Raw genomic sequence first — 22937 nt, forward strand, 5'->3', positions numbered from 1 at the left:
CCCCACCCAGCTGGACGATAGTGGAGAGGGATGGAGCAGAATGATGTGGGCGACCTTGCCAAAGGCTGCAAATAGGTCGAGGATAAAAAGGGAAAGTTCATTTTTGTTGCAGTCACATAGGATGTCAGTGCGGACTTTGATAAGAGCTGTTTCAGTAATGTGGCAAGGCAGAAACCTGATTGAAGAATTCAAATGTGGAGTTCTGGGAAAGATGGCCTTGGGTTTTGGGAGAAGACAAAACATTCAGAATGAATGAGGGGGCGGGGCTGGAGGACCGAGCGACAGCGGCTGGTCCTCCAACCAATCGGAGTGAATGAGGGGCGGGGCTGAGGGCGAGTTGCACTGTGGGGATCTGGAGCATGCGCAGTGCCGATCACTGAGGATTGAGGCGGTTGAGGAAATATTCAGTCCGGGCGATAACACCGGGTAAATCAGGAATGAGTGATGGAGCCGGTGGGTGGGCGGACTTGGAGGCTTCATAAAAGTCCCGTGTAGGCCGCAAGCCCCCAATAGGAAGCTCGAATTCGATATTTGAACCGTTGAAAGGTTGTTCGGGCTTTTCCCCCGATTCAGGCCCGGGGTGAACGACCGCCATCTTGACAGTGTGCGGCCGAGCGCGCGCGCAGACAGAGGGAGCTCCATGCTCAGCCCCCTCCGCCCCGATTCAGTCTGATTGGTTGGAGGACCAGCCGCTTGTGCTCGGTCCTCCAGCCCCGCCCCCTCCTCCTATTGGTCCGGAGCTGCCGTCAATCAGCTCCCGGGCATTGTGATGTGGAGCATGCGCAGTGTCATTGCTGTCCTTGTCCCGGAGAAGCGGAGTCAGCGTTAGGCGGTGGCTGGGAGGATTTGGAAACACTTTGTGGATCCGCAAACCCTTCAGAATCATTGTCAGCTCCCTGGTTTGCAGCTGCGGGGCTTCTCCCTCCCTCCCTCCCGGGAACAGGCCCAGGTTAACGGCCCCATCCTGGCTCAGCCACTGGAGGATGGTTCACATCAGAGGATGGGGGAGGGGGACAATAAATAAGAGGTTACACTTTGGCCTCAAATCAATGAGGACTCTGATCTCTGGGAAGGAAGGGAACCCTGGGAGGTGGGCGGGGAGGATTCACAAACACCCGCTGGAGGCCCCAACACCCCCAGTAAAAAGCTGCAGCTCCCGGGTTTGCAGCTTTTTCCCGGGAGAGAGTTGGGGAAGTTTTGTGGAGACAATTCCCGGCTGGTTCAGTTAGTGGTCAATGAAGCTCAGAAATCCTGAGTCAGGATCCTCATTGGGTGGTTGTTTTATTAAAATATTATTATTCATCTGTTGAAGAAAATATTAATTTGTTTTGAAGAATCATTTTTATAGCGTTTGTGAAAATGTCCATTAAAATAGCCATTTTTCCAATGTATTTCTGATGAGAATTTTAATATTACTGATTTGGGAATTGATTCTCGGGAATGGTCATTCTGAAAATGATTATGTTTTAATTTACTCCATAATGCCAGAAGTCAGTTTGTATTTCAAATGTAATTTAGAATATCTGGGAGCAAATGTTAAAATGAGGTTTGAGACACCAGCTGCCATTACTTCCTGTGACTGATGATACCTTTGTGCCTGTGCAGGAGGTAATTCCCCTGGTGCTGTGGCACAAATAAAATGGAGCCTTTCCTCGGAACAGGTCCGTGTTAACGGTCACCGTGTTGTTTCAGTGGTGAGCAGGGGACGTGTGGCCATTGTGGTAACAACAGAGTCGGTGGGACTTCATGTCCCCTGACCTTAAAAGAAAATAATTGACTCCTTGGTTGTACAGTCAATCTGCACATGGTCTGGAGAACTGAATCCAGCCAGAGTGACAAGGCAGAGGGAGCTGGTCTCAGAGTGGAGACATGAAATGGTGGAGATGGGGCAAGGAGTTTGATTTAGACCAGGGACAAGAGAGAGTGTGTGGGATGGAGATTATAGCTCAAGATAAATGAGATGAAGAAGTGTTCCATGGAAACTCGAATTGTCTGTTATGAATTCGTTTTTTAAGCTCTTTTTGCAGGGAACTAGAAGAGGAGGATTCACAGACAGGAAACTCAAACTAAACTTTAGGTCAAGGTCTGCAGAACCATTTGATTCATCATGACCTCAGTATGATTGCTTTTTACAGTGGAGGGAGAAATCATTGCCTGTTTTGTCAGTGGAAGAAAATTTTAAAAATTCAATGTGGCAGAAAAAGACCCGAGACACACACCCCCGAGTGAGAGTGTTCCAGTGAACTGACTGAAAAGAGCTTTAACCGGTTACACAGCCTGAAAAAAATCACACCATTCACAGTGAGAAGTAACCATAAACGTGGTCCGTGTGTGGATAAGGCTTCAACTGATCATCCAACCTGGAGAGACACAAAGTCACCTGCACCGTGGAAATGTGAGGATTGTGGTAAAGAATTCAATTATCCATACTTGCTGGAAAACCATAGACACAGTCACACTGGAGAGAGGCCATTCACCTGCTCCGTGTGTGGGAAAAGATTCACTACCTCATCCCACCTGCTGTTACACCAACAAATTCACACTGAGGAGAGGCTGTACAGCTGCTCCACCTGTGGAAAGGGGTTCTCATATTCATCCAACCTCGGTGTACATCAGCGAGTTCACACTGGGGAGAGATCGTTCACCTGCTCCTTGTGTGGGAAGGAATTGCTGGACCATCCGGTCTTTGATCACACCAGCGAATTCACACAGGGGAGAAGCCATTCACCTATTCTGTGTGTGGTAGAAATTCACTCTGTCATCTAACCTGCTGTCACACCAGCGAGTTCACACAGAGGAGAGACCGTTCAGCTTTCCTGTGGAAAGAGGTTCAGGTCTTCATCCAACCTCAGTGCACACAAGCGAGTTCACACTGGGGAAAGGCCGTTCACCTGTTCCACGTGTGGGAGGGAATTCACCAATTCATCCGGCCTCCTGTCACATCAGTGAATTCACACTGAGGAGAAGCCATTTATTTGCACATACTGTGGAAAGAGTTTCAGGCAGTTATCAATCCTCACTGCAAATCAACGCACTCACACTGGGGAGAGACCATTCACTTGCTCCATGTGTGGGAAGGGATTCACTCAGTCTGGCAGCCTGCATTTACATGAGCTCACCCACACTGGGGAGAGGCCATTCGCCTGCTCTGTGTGTGGGAAGGGATACACTCGGTCATCCCACTTGCTGACACCTCTGCAAGTTCACAATTGTCAGCAGGAGTTAGGTTTTGCAGTTACTGCTGCTGTTAATCACATTCAGGATTGATATTCTGACAATATTGGTTTGTTTCTGCTGACATTAACAATCCCTACAACTGGAATTCTGCTTTAATATTCTGAGATGTCACTGATTTTCAGGGCTGTTGTGTCCCCTTTTAAACGTACTATCTGTGATTTTTTTTTGTTTTATTCAGGAACTTGTTTATAATACATTTTCCTTCAATCTGAAATTGACATTTGGTACAAACTACAATTCAGTGTCTGAAAGATTCCACTGATTAAGATTTCCAATGAGAAAATGCTGACAATTCTTACTGACTTACACATTCTTCACAGTGACACTTCCACGATCACATTAAATTATCAAGGAACATAAAACAATGCACAGATACTTGTTGGTACTGAACTTGAATATTGCTGACAAGAGAGACATGTTGCTGAATCTTTTCAGCATGCACTCATCAGGACAAACGGAAGAATGCCAAATTTTAAATGATTGCAATTTATACTACAGGAGAAAAGGGTGCTAATTGGTGGACTCTCATTGACTTGAAGCTTTGCCATGGAGAAACCAATAGGAGACTGTGGGTTTCTCAAGCTTCTGGGAAATTCAAAAAAGGTGCAAGGCTTTTGTTTGCAGGGAAAGGATCGCTGCGTATGTATGTATGTCAGTCACTTCTCGCAAATATAACTGAGCCGTATTATGAACTCGACTGATTATCTTCAATTGATTGAGTGTAGCTATTAGCACACTCAGGATTGTTCAGCAAGTGCTGCCCAATCTGTAATCACAGTAAACATTGTATTTTTGGTTTTGTGAGTGTGGGCTGCTGAAAAGGAAATCACGACCCATTATGAACAAATCAAGGAATATGCTGTTTTATTCTGTCAGCCATTTACTGGGCGAGCCGGCACTGTAATGTTCACCATTTTATATTCAAATCTGGGGGGGATAATGTTCACTGTTTTATATTCGGGTCTGGGGGATAATGTTCACTGTTTTATATTCGGGTCTGGGGGGGATAATGTTCACTGTTTTCTATTCGGGTCTGGGGGATAATGTTCACTGTTTTATATTCGGGTCTGGGGGATAATGTTCACTGTTTTATATTCGGGTCTGGGAGATAATGTTCATTGTTTTATATTTGGGTCTGGGGGGGATAATGTTCACTGTTTTATATTCGGGTCTGGGGGGGGATAATGTTCACTGTTTTATATTTGAGTCTGGGGGGGATAATGTTCACTGTTTTATATTCGGGTCTGGGGGAGAATGTTCACTGTTTTATATTTGGGTCTGGGGGATAATGTTCACTGTTTTATATTCGGGTCTGGGGGTGATAATGTTCACTGTTTCATATTTGGGTCTGGGGGTGATAATGTTCACTGTTTCATATTCGGGTCTGGGGGGGATAATGTTCATTGTTTTATATTCGGGTCTGGGGGGGATAATGTTCACTGTTTTATATTCGGGTCTGGGGGGGATAATGTTCACTGTTTTATATTCGGGTCTGGGGGATAATGTTCACTGTTTTATATTCGGGTCTGGGGGATAATGTTCACTGTTTTATATTCGGGTCTGGGGGGGATAATGTTCACTGTTTCATATTCGGGTCTGGGGGTGATAATGTTCACTGTTTTATATTTGGGTCTGGGGGATAATGTTCATTGTTTTATATTCGGGTCTGGGGGGGATAATGTTCACTGTTTTATATTTGGGTCTGGGGGGGATAATGTTCACTGTTTTATATTCGGGTCTGGGGGGGATAATGTTCACTGTTTTATATTCGGGTCTGGGGGATAATGTTCACTGTTTTATATTCGGGTCTGGGGGGGGGATAATGTTCACTGTTTTGTATTCGGGTCTGGGGGGGGGATAATGTTCACTGTTTTATCTTCGGGTCTGGGGGTGATAATGTTCACTGTTTTATATTCGGGTCTGGGGGATAATGTTCACTGTTTTATATTCGGGTCTGGGGGTGATAATGTTCACTGTTTTATATTCGGGTCTGGGGGGGATAATGTTCACTGTTTTATATTCGGGTCTGGGGGGGATAATGTTCACTGTTTTATATTCAGGTCTGGGGGATAATGTTCACTGTTTTATATTCGGGTCTGGGGGATAATGTTCACTGTTTTATATTCGGGTCTGGGGGGGATAATGTTCACTGTTTTATATTCGGGTCTGGGGGATAATGTTCACTGTTCTTTATTCGGGTCTGGGGGGGATAATGTTCACTGTTTTATATTCGGTCTGGGGGATAATGTTCACTGTTTTATATTCGGGTCTGGGGGAGATAATGTTCACTGTTTTATATTCGGGTCTGGGGGATAATGTTCACTGTTTTATATTCGGGTCTGGGGGGGATAATGTTCACTGTTTTATATTCGGGTCTGGGGGGGATAATGTTCACTGTTTTATATTTGGGTCTGGGGGGGATAATGTTCACTGTTTTATATTCGGGTCTGGGGGATAATGTTCACTGTCTGGGGTTTGTTAGCTCGGGTTGATTCTGCCTACGGTGCATTCTCGGTTATCAGAGCTCTCATTAAAAGCCCTAATTTCCAGTCAGTGACTGAGTTGTCTCTGATGGGATGGAGAATCAGAGTGGGGGTAATGTGCTTCATGGACAGCGATGGGTGGGAGTGAGTATTAAATAAACCAGGACTACACCAAGTAATTTTGAGAACATTGAAACCATCACAAAATATCACAGCATCATGTTGGAAAACAGAATACTTTATCTGAATCTTTGATCAATTTTGTTTGATTCAATATTGTGAGTGACTTGTTGGATTGCTGGTTATTTTCTAAAGGCAGCTCAGCACCATCATTTTGACCATCAACTCGGCCCTGGTAACTGCTGTTTTTTCTCTGTACCTTCTGTTTTAATTTTAAGTGGAACCTTAATATTTGCTTGGTCCACCAGCCGATTGATCTTTCCAGGGGTGTGTGTCTGAGAAATATACAACGAAAAACATTCTCTATTTACCTCCTGCATTGCTGCAGTAAATATACATTGTTCTGACTCTGCCAGCAGGGCTGTGGAATTAATTGGATCGATCTTAAAGAGAGCCCGGCTGGGCAGGATAGAGTCACAGAGGTTTACAGCATGGAAACGTGAGCCAAATGGTTTCCATCTGTGATGTATCATTGCATAAAACAGAATATTCAGTCTCAGGAGAAAGAAAGTGAAATAAACCAGTTTCTGGGGGATTTACCCAATCAGTATGAGCACCTTCAGGAGAGCAGAGAGGGGGGGGAGGGGGGAAACCAGTGAGAAATGTTTTAAAAACTCGGGGTATTCCCACAGGAGAGCACTGGTTTAAATCAATTTTAGAAATAGAGAATGGCAGTGCACAAATTCAGAGGAATGTATTTTTAAAAATTAATTGATCTCAATTGCACAAGATAATTTTCTATTATGTTTTTGATTGACAATGGCGCTGTTAATTCCCAGGTGCCCCTGCGGTTGTGAACGTGCCCTATTCTTCCGGTGAAGCGGGCAGAGAGGGGAGTGATTTTTGGAGGGCAGAACTGGAAGATAAGCTGAATTTATTTTTACTTACTTTTTTCGGAGTTGTTTTTTTCCTGAGAAACAGGAAACGGGAAGTCAGCCGTAGGGAGACCTGGGACGGTTTTTTTTTTGCCCACTAAATTTGAACGGGGAGGTAACCCGAGACTCTACACGTGTAGAGTCTCCCACCCTCCCTCCTCCTCTAACCTAAAAAAAAAGACTCTGCGTGAGAGCAGGTGAGCTTTCTTTTTCTTTTTCTTTTCTCTTTCATTTATTAGTTCGGGAAGTTAGCAGGGATGTCAGTGCAGGCAGTGCAATGTTCCTCCTGTGGGATGTGTGAGGTGAGGGACACCATTAGTGTCCCAGCTGAGTACACCTGCAGGAAGTGCACCCAATTCCAGCTCCTTGAAGACTGTGTTAGGGATCTGGAGTTGGAACTGGATGAACTCAGGATCATTCGGGAGGCAGAGACAGTTATAGATAAAAGCTACAGGGAGGTTCATACTCCTAGGAATGAGGATACTTGGGTGACTGTTAGAAAGGGTAAGAAGCAGACAGTGCAGCGATCCCCTGTGGCCGTTCCTCTGTATAACAAGTATACCGTTTTGGATCCTGTTGGGGAGGGCGACTTACCAGGGGTAAGCCATGGGGTACAGGTCTCTGGCACAGAGTCTGTCCCTGTTGCTCAGAAGGGAAAGGGGGGGAAGAGTAGAGCATTAGTCATTGGGAACTGCATAGTTAGGGGGACAGATCGGAGATTCTGTGAGAGCGAGAGGGACTCGCGGCTGGTGTGTTGCCTCCCAGGTGCCAGGGTCTTTGATGTCTCGGATCGTGTTTTCAAGATCCTTAAGGGGGAAGGGGACCAGCCCCAAGTTGTGGTCCACACAGGCACCAATGACATAGGTAGGAAAAGAGATGGGGATGTAAGGCAGAAATTCAGGGAGTTAGGGTGGAAGCTTAGAGCGAGAACAAATAGAGTTGTTATCTCTGGTTTGTTACCCGTGCCACGTGCTAGTGAGGAGAGGAATAGGGAGAGAGAGCAGTTGAACACGTGGCTACAGGAATGGTGCAGGAGGGAAGGATTTAGATACCTGGATAATTGGCGCTCATTCTGGGGTAGGTGGGACCTCTACAAACGGGATGGTCTTCACCTGGACCAGAGGGGTACTAATATCCTGGGGGGGAAATTTGCTAATGCTCTTCGGGAGGGTTTAAACTAATTCGGCAGGGGGGTGGGAACCTGGATTTCTGCTCCAGTGTACAGGAGGATGTGAGTGGTGAGGTGATGAATAAGATTTCAAGGTCGCAGGAGTGTACCGGCAGGCAGGAAGGTGCTTTGAAGTGTGTCTACTTCAATGCCAGGAGCATCCGGAATAACGTGGGTGAACTTGCAGCATGGGCTGGTACCTGGGACTTCGATGTTGTGGCCATTTCGGGGACATGGATAGAGCAGGGACAGGAATGGTTGTTGCAGGTTCCGGGGTTTAGATGTTTCAGTAAGATCAGGGAAGGTGGTAAAAGAGGAGGAGGTGCGGCATTGTTAGTCAAGGACAGTATTACGGTGGCAGAAAGGATGTTTGATGAGGACTCGTCTACTGAGGTAGTATGGGCTGAGGTTAGAAACAGGAAAGGAGAGGTCACCCTGATGGGAGTTTTCTATAGGTCTCCGAAAAGTTCCAGAGATGTAGAGGAAAAGATTGCAAAGATGATTCTGGATAGGAGCGAAAGTAACAGGGCAGTTGTTATGGGGGACTTTAACTTTACAAATATTGACTGGAAATGCTATAGTTCGAGTACTTTAGATGGGTCAGTTTTTGTCCAATGTGTGCAGGAGGGTTTGCTGACACAGTATGTAGATAGACCAACAAGAGGCGAGGCCACATTGGATTTGGTACTGGGTAATGAACCAGGCCAGGTGTTAGATTTGGAGGTAGGTGAACACTTTGGTGATAGTGACCACAATTCGGTTACGTTTACTTTAGCAATGGAAAGGGATAGGTATACACCGCAGGGCAAGTATTATAGCTGGGGGAAAGGAAATTATGATGCGATTAGGTGAGATTTAGGATGCACAGGATGGGGAAGAAATCTGTAGGGGATGGGCACAATTGAAATGTGGAGCTTGTTCAATGAACAGCTACTGCGTGTCCTTGATAAGTATGTACCTGTCAGGCAAGGAGGTAGTGGTCGAGCGGGGGAACCGTGGTTTACTAAAGAAGTTGAATCTCTTGTGAAGAGGAAGAAGGAGACTTATGTAAAGATGAGACGTGAAGGCTCAGTAAGGGCGCTTGAGAGTTACAAGTTCGCCAGGAAGGAGCTGAAGAGAGAGCTAAGAAGAGCCAGGAGGGGACATGAGAAGTCTTTGGCAGGTAGGATCAAGGAAAATCCTAACGCTTTCTACAGGTATGTCAGGAATAAAAGAATGACTAGGGTAAGATTAGGGCCAGTCAAGGACAGTAGTGGGAAGTTGTGCGTGGAGTCTGAAGAGATAGGAGAGGCGCTAAATGAATATTTTTCGTCAGTATTCACACAGGAAAAAGACAATGTTGTCGAAGAGAATACTGAGATACAGGCTATTGGACTAGACGGGATTGAGGTTCATAAGGAGGAGGTGTTAGCAATTCTGGAAAGTGTGAAAATAGATAAGTCCCCTGGGCCGGATGGGATTTATCCTAGCATTCGCTGGGAAGCTAGGGAGGAGATTGCAGAGCCTTTGGCTTTGATTTTTATGTCATTGTCTACAGGAATAGTGCCAGAAGACTGGAGAATAGCAAATGTTGTCCCCTTGTTCAAGAAGGGGAGTAGAGACAACCCTGGTAATTATAGACCAGTGAGCCTTACTTCTGTTGTGGGCAAAGTTTTGGAAAGGATTAGAAGAGATAGGATTTATAATCATCTAGAAATTAATAATTTGATTAGGGATAGTCAGCACGGTTTTGTGAAGGGAAGGTTGTGCTTCACAAACCTTATTGAGTTCTTTGAGAAGGTGACCAAAGAGGTGGATGAGGGTAAAGCAGTTGATGTGGTGTTTATGGATTTAAGTAAAGCGTTTGATAAAGTTCCCCACGGTAGGCTATTGCAGAAAATACGGAGGCATGGGATTGAGGGTGATTTTGAGATTTGGATCAGAAATTGGCGAGCTGTAAGAAGACAGAGGGTGGTGGTTGATGGGAAATGTTCATCCTGGAGTTCAGTTACTAGTGTACCGCAAGGATCTGTTTTGGGGCCACTTTTGTTTGTCATTTTTATAAATGGTCTGGATGAGGGCGTAGAAGGATGGGTTAGTAAATTTGCGGATGACACTAAAGTCGGTGGAGTTGAGGACAGTGTGGAAGGATGTTGCAGGTTACAGAGGGACATAGATAAGCTGCAGTGCTGGGCTGAGAGGTGGCAAATGGAGTTTGATGTGGAAAAGTGTGAGGTGATTCACTTTGGAAGGAGTAACAGGAATACAGAGTACTGGGCTAATGGTAAGATACTTGGTAGTGTGGATGAGCAGAGAGATCTCGATGTCCATGTGCATAGATCCCTGAAAGTTGGCACCCAGATTGATAGGGTTGCTAAGAAGGCGTACAGTGTGTTAGCTTTTATTAGAAGAGGGATTGAGTTTCGGAGCCATGCTGTCATGTTGCAGCTGTACAAAACTCTGGTGCAGCCGCACTTGGACTATTGCGTACAGTTCTGGTCGCCGCATTATAGGAAGGATGTGGAAGCATTGGAAAGGGTGCAGAGGAGATTTACCAGGATGTTGCCTGGTATGGTGGGAAGGTCTTATGAGGAAAGGCTGAGTGACTTGAGACTTTTTTCGTTGGAGAGAAGAAGTTTAAGAGGTGACTTAATAGAGGCATTCAAGATGATCAGAGGATTAGATAGGTTGGACAGTGTAAGCCTTTTTCCTCGGATGATGATGGCTAGCACGAGGGGGCATAGCTTTAAATTGAGGGGTGATAGATATAGATCAGATGTCAGAGGTAGGTTCTTTACTCAGAGAGTAGTAAGGGTGTGGAATGCCTGCCTGCAACAGTAGTGGACTCGTCAACATGAAGGGCATTTAAAGGGTCATTGGATAAACATATGGATGAGATTGGAATAGTGTAGGTTGGATGGGTTTAGATTCGTTTCACAGGTCGGTGCAACATTGAGGGCCGAAGGGCCTGTACTGCGCTGTAATGTTCTATGTTCTATAGTCATTCCACAGGAGCCTATTGCGCAGGCGCAGTGCTGTATCTGGGGCATGCGCAGTGTCACTGCTCAGAGTCCTGAATGCGGGAGATGCTTTTTTCAGCGGGTGAGTCGGTTGGGCTGCGGGAGAAGTGGAGCCGGGAGTTGGGGTAGGGAGGGAGCGAGCGGAGGCTTCACAAACATCCGCTGTAGGCTGCACGGCCCGAATCAGACCCTGCAGGTCCCGGGTTTACAGCTCCCAGGCTTTTATCTCGGGAACAGGCCCCGGTTATCGGCCGCCATCTTGTTTCAGCGGGGAAGGAGGGCACATGCGCTGCTGTCTGTGACGGGTCACAATGGGCGTGGTTTCGGGGGCTGGTTCAGAACCTCTATCTTCAGAGGGACAATAGGTAGCAGGGCGCATGCGCAGCTATCCAAGAACATCGGAATAAGAATTCGAAACAGGAGCCCGTCATTCGGCCCATCGAGCCTGCTGCATCATTCAATAAGATCATGTCTACTTTGCTACCCCCAGCCCGTCCATACCCTTAACTCTCTTGTGGATCAAAACCTCAGCTTTGAATATATTCAATGACCTGCCTCCAATCCTCACTGGTGAAGACAGAGTTCCAAAGATCAACAACCCGCTGAGAGAAAAGATCTCTCTTCATCTTCATCTTAAATTTGAGATCCTTTATTTTTACTTGATTCCCACACCTGAGGAAACATCCTCTCAGCATCTACCTTGTCAAGCACCTTATATCATATGAATCACAGAATCCCTACAGTGCAGAAGCAGGCCATTTGGCCCATCGAGTCTGTGCCGACCACAATCCCACCCAAGCCCCATCCCCACAACCCCATGCATTTGACACGAGGGTCAATTTAGCATAGCCAATCCACCGAACCACAGTCTTTGGACTGTGGGAGGAAACCAGAGCACCTGGAGGAAACCCACACAGACAGTGCACAGAAAATGTGCAAACTCCACACAGACAGTGACCCAAGGCCGGAATTGAACCTGGGACCCTGGCGCTGTGAGGCAGCAGTGCTAGCCACCATGCCGCCCTTAAATTCCCAGATATTTCAATAGGATTACTTCTCAGTCTTCTAAACTCCAAAGAGCACAGGCCCAAGCTGCTCAACCTGAAAGATAAAACCCCTCATTTCAGGAATCAACCAACTGGATCTTCCCTGAACTGCCTCCACTGCAATTTTGTCCCAGCTGAAGTAATTCTGTGCCAGGTTAAAGGAGGAGTGAATGTTTGGAATTTCTGTTCTGGACAGATGCTGATGGATTTTGGAAACTCCTTTTACAGGGGATTAGAAGGGAAAGATTTACACACAGCAAACTCAGACCAAAAGAAATGTTTGTCTGTCTTGAATTTCTAACCTTGAATTACACCTATAACTTTCCTCATTTACAGGGACAAGATTTGAAGATTGCAACATTTTTCCCGGACACCAATCTCTCTGAGATCTTTGCAGATGTAGACTCCAGCGGATTTAAAATGTTGAAAACAGTGAAATGGTTTTGGGGTGAGTGCTACTGAGCATTAAGTTAAATTTAGAGCATGCTCTGATTCCATGGATCTCGGGCTACTGTGACTCCTTTACCATGGATGGGCAGGCAATGGTGCAGTGATAGTGTTATTGGATTAGTAATACAGGGATCCAGGGCAATGCACTGTGAACCCTGGGTTCGAATCCCACAGTGGCAGATGTTGAAATTTGAATTCAGTAAAAATCTAGAATTGGAAGTCCATTGATGACAATTGTTGTAAAAATCCATCTGATTTAATAATGTCCTTTAAAGAAGGAAATCTACCACATCCCCCAGCAATGCAAGCCACTCAGTTCAAGGGCAATGAGTTATGGGCAGTAGATGCTGATGCAGCCAGCACATAGAGTCATAGAGCAATACAGCACGGAAACAGGCCCTTAGGCCCAACTGATCCATGCCAACCATGGTGCCCTCCCAGCTAGTCCCAAATGCCCGTGTTTGGCTCATGAATTGGAAAGGATTAGAGAGATATGTACTTATCCAAATGCTTTTTAAATGTTTAAACCTGCTGTTTGAACATTCAACCACTTTCTCTGGCAGCTCAATCCATGTACACATCACCCTCTGCATGAAGAAGTTGCCCCTCAGGTCCCTTTTAATCTTTCCCCTCTCATATTAAATCTATGTCCTCTAGTTTTCAATTCCCCGACCCTGGCAAAAAGACAATGTGGGTTCATCCTATCTATGCCCCTCATTATTTAATACACCTCAATATAGTCACCCCACATTCTCCAACATTCGAAGGAATAAACCCGAGCCTGTCCAACCTCTCATGATCATTCAGACCCATTAGTCCCGGCAACATCCTCATAAATCTTCTTTGCACTCTTTACAGTTTATCAATGTTTTTCCTATAACAGGGTTACAAAAACTGTCCACAATACTCCAAGTGCAGCCTCACCAACGACTCATACAACTATAACATAATGTCCCAACTCCTATACTCAGTGCCCTGACTGATGAAGGCCAGTGTGCTAAATGCCTTCTTCACCACTCTGTCTACCTGTGACATCACTTTCAACGAACGATATACTTGTACTCCTGGGTTCCTCTGTTCCTCAACACTCCCCAGGGCCTTACCATTCACTGTATAAGTCCTACCCTGGTTTGACTTTCCAAAATGCAACACTCACACTTAAGACCATAAGACATAGGAGCAGAATTAGGCCACTTGGCCCATTGAGTCTGCTCCGCCATTCAATCATGGCAGATATTTTTCTCATCCCCATTCTCCTGCCTTTTTGCGATCACCCCTGATCCCCTTATTAATCAAGAACCTATCTATCTCTGTCTTAAAGACAGTCAATGACCCGGCCTCCACAGCCTTCTGCGGCAAAGAGTTCCACAAATTCCCCACTCTCTGGCTGAAGAAATTCCTCCTTATCTCTGTTTTAAAGGATCGTCCCTTTAGCCTGAGGTTGTGCCTCTGTGCTCTGTATTATTTGTACTGAAATCCATTTGCCAATCATCGGCTCACTTCCTTAACCGATCAACTGATGAAGATCCCCCTGTATATATATATATTTCCAGACGTCTCTTCCCTCAGAGGGCTGTTAGTCTTTTGGATTTCTCTTCTACAGGGACCAGTGGAGGCTGAGGATCATTGAATATATTCCAGTTAGACAGATCTTTGACTGACAAGGGTGTCAAGGGTTATGGGGAACAGACAAGAAGATGGAGCAAAAGCTAAGATGTGGGGGGATTTCTTCACTCAAGGATGTGGTAAAGCTTTGGAATTCTCAATCCCTGAGGACAGTGAAACCTCAGTCATCAACTACTTGCAAGAGAGCGATTGATTGGTTTTTAGATATTGAGGATATCAAGGGATATGGGTTTATTATTGGGAGAATGATGCTGAGGTAGATGAACGAATTATCTCATTGAATAGTTTAAAAGGCTCGATGGGCCAAATGGCCGACTGCAGCTCCTATTTGTTATGGTCTCTGTGTCCAGGACAAGAAGCAGTGAGCATGGATCTGTCAATCAGCACCTTCAGGAGAATTGGGAGGGTGAATATTAGATACAGCAGAGTGAGAATGGAGGGAGAGTGTGTGGGATGGCGATTTACAGCTTCTTGGGACTGAAATAGGAAAGAATGTTCGATAGAAACTAGAATTGTCTGTTCTGAATTTCTATCCTGTACTGATACTGATGACTTTTGTAAACTTGTTTTACAGGATATTGAAAGAGGAATCACAGGCCGAAATCTCAAACGTCACGTCTAGATCTGACAGAGTCATATTCCATGGGAGCTGAATATCATCGGCCTTTGAATCTAGAAGGAGAAATGGTTGTCCAGTCTGTTGATTTGAAAAGATTTCAAACATCAGTGTGACTGGAAAAGCACCAACACACGGCCACACTGGAGTGAGAGTCTTCCAGTGCACTGACTAAAGAGCTTTAACCAGTTACACAGCCTGAATAACTATCACACCATTCACAGCGGGGAGAGACTGTACCCGTGTTCTGTGTGTGAACAAGGCTTCAACTGATTGTCCACCCAAGGGAGAGGCAAGGACACCTGCACCATGGAGAAACCATGGAAATGTGCGGACTGTGCGAAGAGATACAGATACCCAAATGAGCTGGAAGTTCATCGGCGCAACCACATTGGGGAGAGGCCATTCACCTGCTCTCAGTGTGGGAAGGGATTCACTCGGTTATCCATCCTGCAGTCACACCAGCGAGTTCACACTGGGGAGAGACCGTTCACCTGCTCTCAGTGTGGGAAGGGATTCACTCAGTTATCCACCCTGCAGAAACACCAGCGAGTTCACACTGGGGAGAGGCCATTCACCTGCTCTCAGTGTGGGAAGGGATTCACTCGGTTATCCATCCTGCAGTCACACCAGCGAGTTCACACTGGGGAGAGGCCGTTCACCTGCTCTCAGTGTGGGAAGGGATTCTGTGATCCATCCAGCCTGCGGATACACCAGCGGGTTCACACTGGGGAGAGGCCATTCACCTGCTCTCAGTGTGAGAAGGGATTCTGTAATCCATCCAGCCTGCTGAGACACCAGCGAGTTCACACTGGGGAGAGGCCGTTCACCTGCTCTCAGTGTGGGAAGGGATTCTATGATTCATCCAGCCTGCGGATACACCAGCGGGTTCACACTGGGGAGAGGCCATTCACCTGCTCTCAGTGTGGGAAGGGATTCACTTGGTCAAACCAGCTGCAGAGACACCAGCGAGTTCACACTAGGGAGAGGCCATTCACCTGCTCTCAGTGTGGGAAGGAATTCACTCGGTCATCCCAGCTGCAGAGACACCATGAAGTTCACACTGGGGAGAGGCCATTCACCTGCTCTCAGTGTGGGGAGGGATTCACTCAGTCATCCCACCTGCTGAGACACCAGCGAATTCACACTGGGGAGAGGCCGTTCACCTGCTCTCAGTGTGAGAAGGGATTCACTCGATTATCCAGCCTGCGGATACACCAGCGAGTTCACACTGGGGAGAGGCCATTCACCTGCTCTCAGTGTGGGAAGGGATTCAGTCTTTCATCCCAGCTGCTGAGACACCAACGAGTTCACGAGTGATTCCAGGGGTTGGATTCTGCTGTTATTGTTTCTGCTCTCAGTTACATCCAGGACTGCATTTTGTTCATTCTCACAGTTGGTCAATGGGGAGGATGCTCTGATTGTGGGAAGGGATTCACTGATTCATCCGACCTGCTGAAACACCAGAGAATTCATAATAGGGAGAGGCCATTTATCTGCTCCGAGTGTGGGAAGGGATTTACTCAGTCATTCAACCTGCTAAAACACCAGCCAAGTCACACTGGAGAGAGGCCATTCACTTGCTCCAGTTGTGGGAAGGGATTTATTGATTCATCCAGTCTGCGGAGGCACCAGCGAGTTCACACCAGGGAGAGACCATTCACCTCCTCTGATTGTGGCAAGGGATTCAGTCAATCATCCAACCTGGTAAAGCACCAGCGAATTCACACTGGGGACAGGCCATTCACCTGCTCCGTGTGTGGGAAGGGATTCACTCAATCACCTCACCTGCTGAAACACCATCATGTTCACGAGTGACTGCAAGGACTGAATTTTGCTGTTAATCTCATTGAGGTCCCAACCATTTTCATTGGTGTCTGTTTCTGCTGATGTTAATAAACCCTGGCCCAGTTGTAAGATTTGTATTGTGGATTGTCTTGTCTGAGTCCTGAACTCGTAAATAAAAACAAGAAGTGCTGTAAAAACTCAGCAGGTCTGACAGCATCTCTGGAGAGAGAAACAGAGCTAATGTTTTGACACTGAAGAAGAGTCACATTCAACTGGAAACATTAACTGTTCCTGTCTTTACAGATTCTGTCAGACTTACTGAGATTTTGCAGCAACTTCTGCTTTTAGAATGACGGTGAATGCTGGATACATGAATCAGAGATTGGTGTAAAACTGGGATCTGCTCCTAAATGAAAGTGAAACAGCAGGTTAAAGTTTCCAGTCTGAAAAGTACCATGGTTGTTATACTATATATACCATTTTAAGGCTGGTTTTAACTCATTTAAAATAAACCTATTTAAAATATATTTGTTAAAGTCAGTATTAAAATATGAGTTGGATGAGTTCACAGGAGAGCCTGTTAACCGCTGGGACAATTATTCAACAAACATTGGATTTCCAGATAGAGAAGAAGCTGCAGTTTGTTTGCAGGAATTCCCTGTTTTATTGATGTGTGTGTGTTAGACATCAGGATAACTAAAACTGCACAAACCTGGACATCAATGGTGATCTGATTGACAGTTACTCTGGGAATCACTCCCACTGTGAAACTTCAGCACTGACACTGCTGAATGTTGTAGGCTCAGGGAGTGGGGCCTCCAGGAGTGGACTGTAAAAAAGCTGGGTTTCAGTATCCTGACTAATATATGGTGAGGAACCAGAAAAATCCTTACTGAGGAACTCTCTGGGGTTTTACCAGTGTAGGTTCAGGGGCGAATGATTCCTGACTCCCTGAAATGTCTGATATTGAACCCAGTTTGGAACAAGATTCATTCAGTTTCCAGGAGAATAGAGACAAATATCACCCACAACTGAGAGAGAGAAAAACAGCCACCTTGATCAATGACTTGGATGAAGCCAGAATTGATGATACAAAGATAGGTAGAAAAGCAAGTTGTGAGGTTATTACAAAAAATCTGTAAGGGGCACAGATAAGTTACCTGAATGGACAGAAAAATGGCAGATGGAGTATAGTGCGGGAAAGTGGGAGCTTTTCCACTTTGGCAGGAAGAATAGAGAAGCAAAAAATTGTTTAAATATAGAGAAACTGAAGAATACTGCCGTAGAGAGGAATCTGGGTGACCTTGTACATGAATCGTGAAAAAATAGGATGAAGGTGCAGCAAGTAAAGAAGAAGGCAAATGGAGTGTTGGACTTTACTGCAAGGGGGTGGAGTTTGAAAAAGGGAACTTGCTGCACCTACACGGGACATTGCTGAGATAGCAGCTGGAATACTGTGTACGGTTCTGGTCTCCCTACTGATGGAATGACATGCTTTCATTGGAATGAGTTCAGAGAAAGTTCACCAGGTCCATTCCTAAGATGAAGGTGTTGTCTTTTGAGGAAAGGTTGTGAAGGTGTAGGGGAGAATTCTCCCATCCCGCCCACCACAGGAATCGTAGAAGGCTGGGGGTTGGACCACACAAAGGTCCTTTGACCTCAGGGGGGGGGGATTTTCCAGTTTTGGGGCAAGTGAGGCCGCAGAATCCAACTCGTTGTCTTTTGGGGAAGGGTTGCACCTATACTCATTAGGTTTGGAAGAATGAGCAGTGAACATTCTGAAACATATAAGATTCTCATGGACAGTTGACAGGCGAGAGGCCAAGAGGATGATTCATGAAGGAGTCTTGAACTTGGTGCCACAGATCTACAAGGAAACCAAGGGTATTGTATTAGCCCTTACAGACACCAATACTTTATCCTCAGTTTTAGTCAGGTTAGTCAGAGGTTTAGTCAGGTGTGGTGAAAGCTTCAACCAATCATCTGGCCTTTTGGAACATAATTGCAGTCACAGGGAGATGCCATGGAAATGTGGGGATTGTGGGAAGAACATAAGAACTAGGAGCAGGAGTAGGCCATCTGGCCCCTCGAGCCTCATGGCTGATCTTTTTGTGGACTCAGCTCCACTTACCCGCCCGCTCACCATAGCCCTTAATTCCTTTACTGTTCAATAATTTATCTATCCTTGCCTTAAAAACATTCAATGAGGTAGCCCCAACTGCTTCACTGGGCAGGGAATTCCACAGATTCACAACCCTTTGTGTGAAGAAGTTCCTCCTCAACTCAGTCCTAAATCTGCTTCCCCTTATTTTGAGGCTATGCCCCCAAGTTCTAGTTTCACCCGCCAGTGGAAACAACTTCCCTGCTTCTATCTTATCTATTCCCTTCATAATCTTATATGTTTCTATAAGATCTCCCCTCATTCTTCTGAAATCCAATGAGTATAGCCCCAGTCTATTCAGTTTCTGCTCATAAGCCAACCCTCTCAACTCCGGAATCAACCTTGTGAATCTCCTCTGCACCCCCTCCAGTGCCAGTATATCCTTTCTCAAGTAAGGAGACCAAAACTGTACACAGTATTCCAGGTGTGGCCTCACCAGCACCTTATACAGCTGCAACATAATCTCGCTGTTTTTAAACTCCATCCCTCGAGCAATGAAGGACAAAATTCCATTTGCCTTCTTAATTACCTGTTGCACCTGCAAACCAACTCTTTGAGATTCCTGCACAAGGACACCCCTGTCCCTCTGCACAGCGTAAGAAGTCTCACAACACCAGGTTAAAGTCCAACAGGTTTATTTGGTAGCAAATACCATAAGCTTTCGGAGCACTGCTCCTTCGTCAGATGGAGTGGAAATGTGCTCTCAAACGGTGCAAACAGACAAAATCAAATTGCAGAATACTGATTAGAATGCAAATCCTCCAGCCAGCCAGGTCTTAAAGGTACAGACAATGTGGGTGGGGGGAACAGTAAACACGGGTTAAAGAAATGTGTATTGTCTCCAGACAGAACAGCTATTAAGATTCTACAAGCCCAGGAGGCAAGCTGTGGGTGTTACTGATAATGTGACATAAATCCAACATCCCGGTTTAGGCCGTCCTCATGTGTGCAGAACTTGGCTATCAGTTTCTGCTCAGCGACTCTGCGCTGTCGTGTGACGTGAAGGCCGCCTTGGAGAATGCTTACCTGAAGATCCAAGGCTGAATGCCCGTGACTGCTGAAGTGCTCCCCCACAGGAAGAGAGCAGTCTTGCCTGGTGATTGTCGAGCGGTGTTCATTCATCCGTTGTCGTAGTGTCTGCATTGTTTCCCCAATGTACCATGCCTCGGGACATCCTTTCTTGCAGCGTATCAGGTAGACAATGTTGGCCGAGTTGCAAGAGTAGGTACCGTGTACCTGGTAGATGGTGTTCTCACGTGAGATGATGGCATCCGTGTCAATGATCCGGCACGTCTTGCAGAGGTTTGTTTGAGGTCATTAGGTTACATTGAAGCTTCATATGTTTCATATGAAGCAATTTTTAAAAGCAGTATCTCGGCCTTTTGGCTAAGATGCAAATGAGATCAAGTCATAGAGGAAGAAGTGCTTTCCCTCCTCCAATCAGCTTGGCCTCTGCACAGTAGCACGCTGCAATTTTTTCCCATTTAAATAATAGTCCATTTTGCTGTTATTCCTACCAAAATGGATGACCTCACATTTACCAACATTGTACTCCATCTGCCAGACCCTCGCCCACTCACTTAGATTATCTATATCCCTTTGCAGACTTTCAGCGTCCTCTGCACACTTTGCTCTTAGTGTCATCTGCGAATTTTGACACACTACACTTGGTCCCCAACTCCAAATCATCTATGTAAATCGTAAACAATTGCGGTCCCAACACTGATCCCTGAGGCACACCACTAGTCACTGATCGCCAACCAGAAAAACACCCATTTACCCCCACTCTTTGCTTTCTGTTAGTTAACCAATCCTCTATCCATGCTAATACATTACCCGTAACACTGTGCACCTTTATCTTATGTAGCAGTCTTTGGTGCGGCACCTTGTCAAATGCCTTCTGGAAATCCAGATACACCACATCCACAGGTTCCCCATTGTCCACTGCACATGTAATGTTCTCAAATAATTCCACCAAATTAGTCAAACATGACCTGCCCTTCATGAACCTATGCTGTGTCTTACCAATGGGACAATTTATATCCAGATGTCTCGCTATTTTTTCCCTGATGATAGATCCAAGCATTTTCCCTCCTACAGAAGTTAAGCTAACCGGCCGATAGTTACCTGCCTTTTGACTACCTCCTTTTTTAAATGTTTGCGATTTTGTGAAACCTGTTTTTGTTGTCTGAGCTGACTGGAATTAGAGCCAGAGCAGGAGTAATCCAGGGGAATGATTTGGAGATAAAGGAAAATCCAGCAGATGCTGGAATTCTGAATAAAACAGACTTGCTGAGTTTATCCAGCATTTTCTCTATTTATTATAATGATTTTGGGACCTGGGTTTGAATCCCACCACGTTTCAACAAAAATATTGATGAGCATGAATTAATTGTTGTAAAAACACATCTGGTTCTCTAATTCCCTTCAAGGAAGGAAATCTGCCGCCCTGATCCAGTCTAACCGACATGTGACTGGATTCACAAACAATTCAAGGGCTGACTGGGTAAACAGGGAATGTCACCATCAGAAAAACAGAGCCCCCTGGAGGGCAGAAGTGTTAGGACAGGTTACGGAGAGGTTAAAACTGTCATCATTGAGAACAACACAGACTTTAACGGAACAACTGGTCCCAAACACAATCTCTTGTAGTTAGTGTGGCAGGGTGTGGTGAATCAGGTTTAAAAAGAGTCAAATTATATATGTTTTCTAGTTTGGACAACCACATTTAAATCTGGGACTCGGATGAGGATATGAATTGGTGTTTGGTGGTAAGATCTAAATCTGTGTATTACGCCGTGAAGCCTTAAACCCAGAGTGAGAATATTTCAAACCAGGATTCAAAATAAATGGCTGTGGATGGTGAATTCACTCTCAAAAGAAAACAAAGAAAATTACAGCACAGGAACATTCCTTCGACCCTCCAAGCCTGCACCAACCACGCTGCCCGACTGAACTGAAACCCCCTACCCTTCTGGGGACCATATCCCTCCATTCCCATCCTATTCATGTATTTGTCAAGACGCTCCTTAAAAGTCACAATTGTATCTGCTTCCACTACCTCCCCCGGCAGCGAGTTCCAGGCACCCACCACCCTCTGGGTAAAAGATCTGCCTCGTACATCTCCTTTAAACCTTGCCCCTCGCACCTTAAACCTATGCCCCCGAGTAACTGACTCTTCTACCCTGGGAAAAAGCTTCTGACTATCCACTCTGCCCAAGCCCCTCACAATCTTGTAGACTTTGTCAGATCGCCCTCAACCTGCGTCGTTCCAGTGAGAACAAACCAAGTTTCTCCAACCTCTCCTCATAGCTAATGCCCTCCATGCCAGGCAACATCCTGGTAGATCTTTTCTGTACCCTCTCCACCCTCTCCAAAGCCTCCACATCTTTCTGGTAGTGTGGCGACCAGAATTGAACACTATATTCCAAGTGCGGCCTAACTGAGGTTCTATAAAGCTGCAACATGACTTGCCAAAAGGCCCGCAGAAATTCTGTCTTGGGAGGAACTACTGGAAAAAATAAATCATCCTGTACATGGGAGAGACAGAAACTGTGAGGACCATCTCCTCCAATCACAGATTCTGTCTCTCCTGATGTTGCTACATCTGCAGAGACAGTCTCAAACTGGAGGAACAGCTTTGCCACCTATTTTGAGAAAAGAAGTTCACTGACTCAGCAGCCTATCGGTGATGTGTGGAGGAGTTGTGTCTTCCTGCTACAGAACTAGTTTCATAGCAGTGTGAGCCTCAAAAGGAATGATCCGACCATCGGCAGAGCTTTCCCCATTCTGCTGAACAAGTCTTGATTATTTTTATATATCTCAGGAGGTGGGGTTTACAGCTCAGGAATTTGAGTAAACAGATATTGTGAACGTACTTACAATCACTTGGGTCGTCACATTAGAAATTGAGATCCATTCATCCAGGTTCATATTCTAAACTGCTTTTATTTGCAGTTTAACGTTCACAGACAACATACAGAATCCCCGGTCAGAGCTGATCTCAGCTGGTGTAGTGAGGTTATTGATGGGTTATCAATGTAAATCCACACACAATGAAGATCAGAATCGGGAGAGATTTTTCCTGCTCCACCGTCTGAACCAGTAAACATCTGATTCAGTTACCTTGTGTCAAATAGTTAGAATTCTCATTTTGGAAAGAGAGTATGGGAGTATTTTTAAAATAAGTTAACAAAAAATATCATTCATAGATTCCAATTTAAAAGATTTAATATATACACAGTCTTTAGTATTTGTGCTATCTTATTCAAAGAAGTAAACTAACAGAAACACAAAAGGTAATGTTAC

General features: G+C 45.5%; 3 protein-coding genes across 5 annotated transcripts in view; 2 read left to right on the top strand and 1 right to left on the bottom strand.

The window, feature by feature from the left end:
* LOC144484419 (uncharacterized) overlaps positions 1 to 22937 on the bottom strand; it is a 113037-nt gene that overhangs the window by 49678 nt on the left and 40422 nt on the right. The gene's annotated exons all lie outside the window — the stretch shown is intronic.
* The window catches only part of LOC144484407 (uncharacterized), an 82434-nt gene that overhangs the window by 45494 nt on the left and 14003 nt on the right, over positions 1 to 22937 (top strand). The gene's annotated exons all lie outside the window — the stretch shown is intronic.
* LOC144484397 (uncharacterized) lies at positions 364 to 16007 on the top strand. Of its 2 annotated transcripts, none has more exons than XM_078202917.1 (3): positions 364 to 426; positions 12325 to 12436; positions 14639 to 16007. In XM_078202917.1, exon 3 carries the CDS (start codon positions 14990 to 14992, stop codon positions 15998 to 16000), a length of 1011 nt encoding a protein of 336 aa, XP_078059043.1. In that variant the 5' UTR covers positions 364 to 426; positions 12325 to 12436; positions 14639 to 14989; the 3' UTR covers positions 16001 to 16007. The 2 variants fall into 2 exon arrangements, with proteins under 2 accessions (XP_078059043.1, XP_078059044.1); XM_078202918.1 differs by lacking the exon at positions 364 to 426 and adding an exon at positions 1278 to 2395.

Source organism: Mustelus asterias, unplaced genomic scaffold, assembly GCF_964213995.1.
Source record: "Mustelus asterias unplaced genomic scaffold, sMusAst1.hap1.1 HAP1_SCAFFOLD_106, whole genome shotgun sequence".
NCBI lineage: Eukaryota > Metazoa > Chordata > Chondrichthyes > Carcharhiniformes > Triakidae > Mustelus > Mustelus asterias.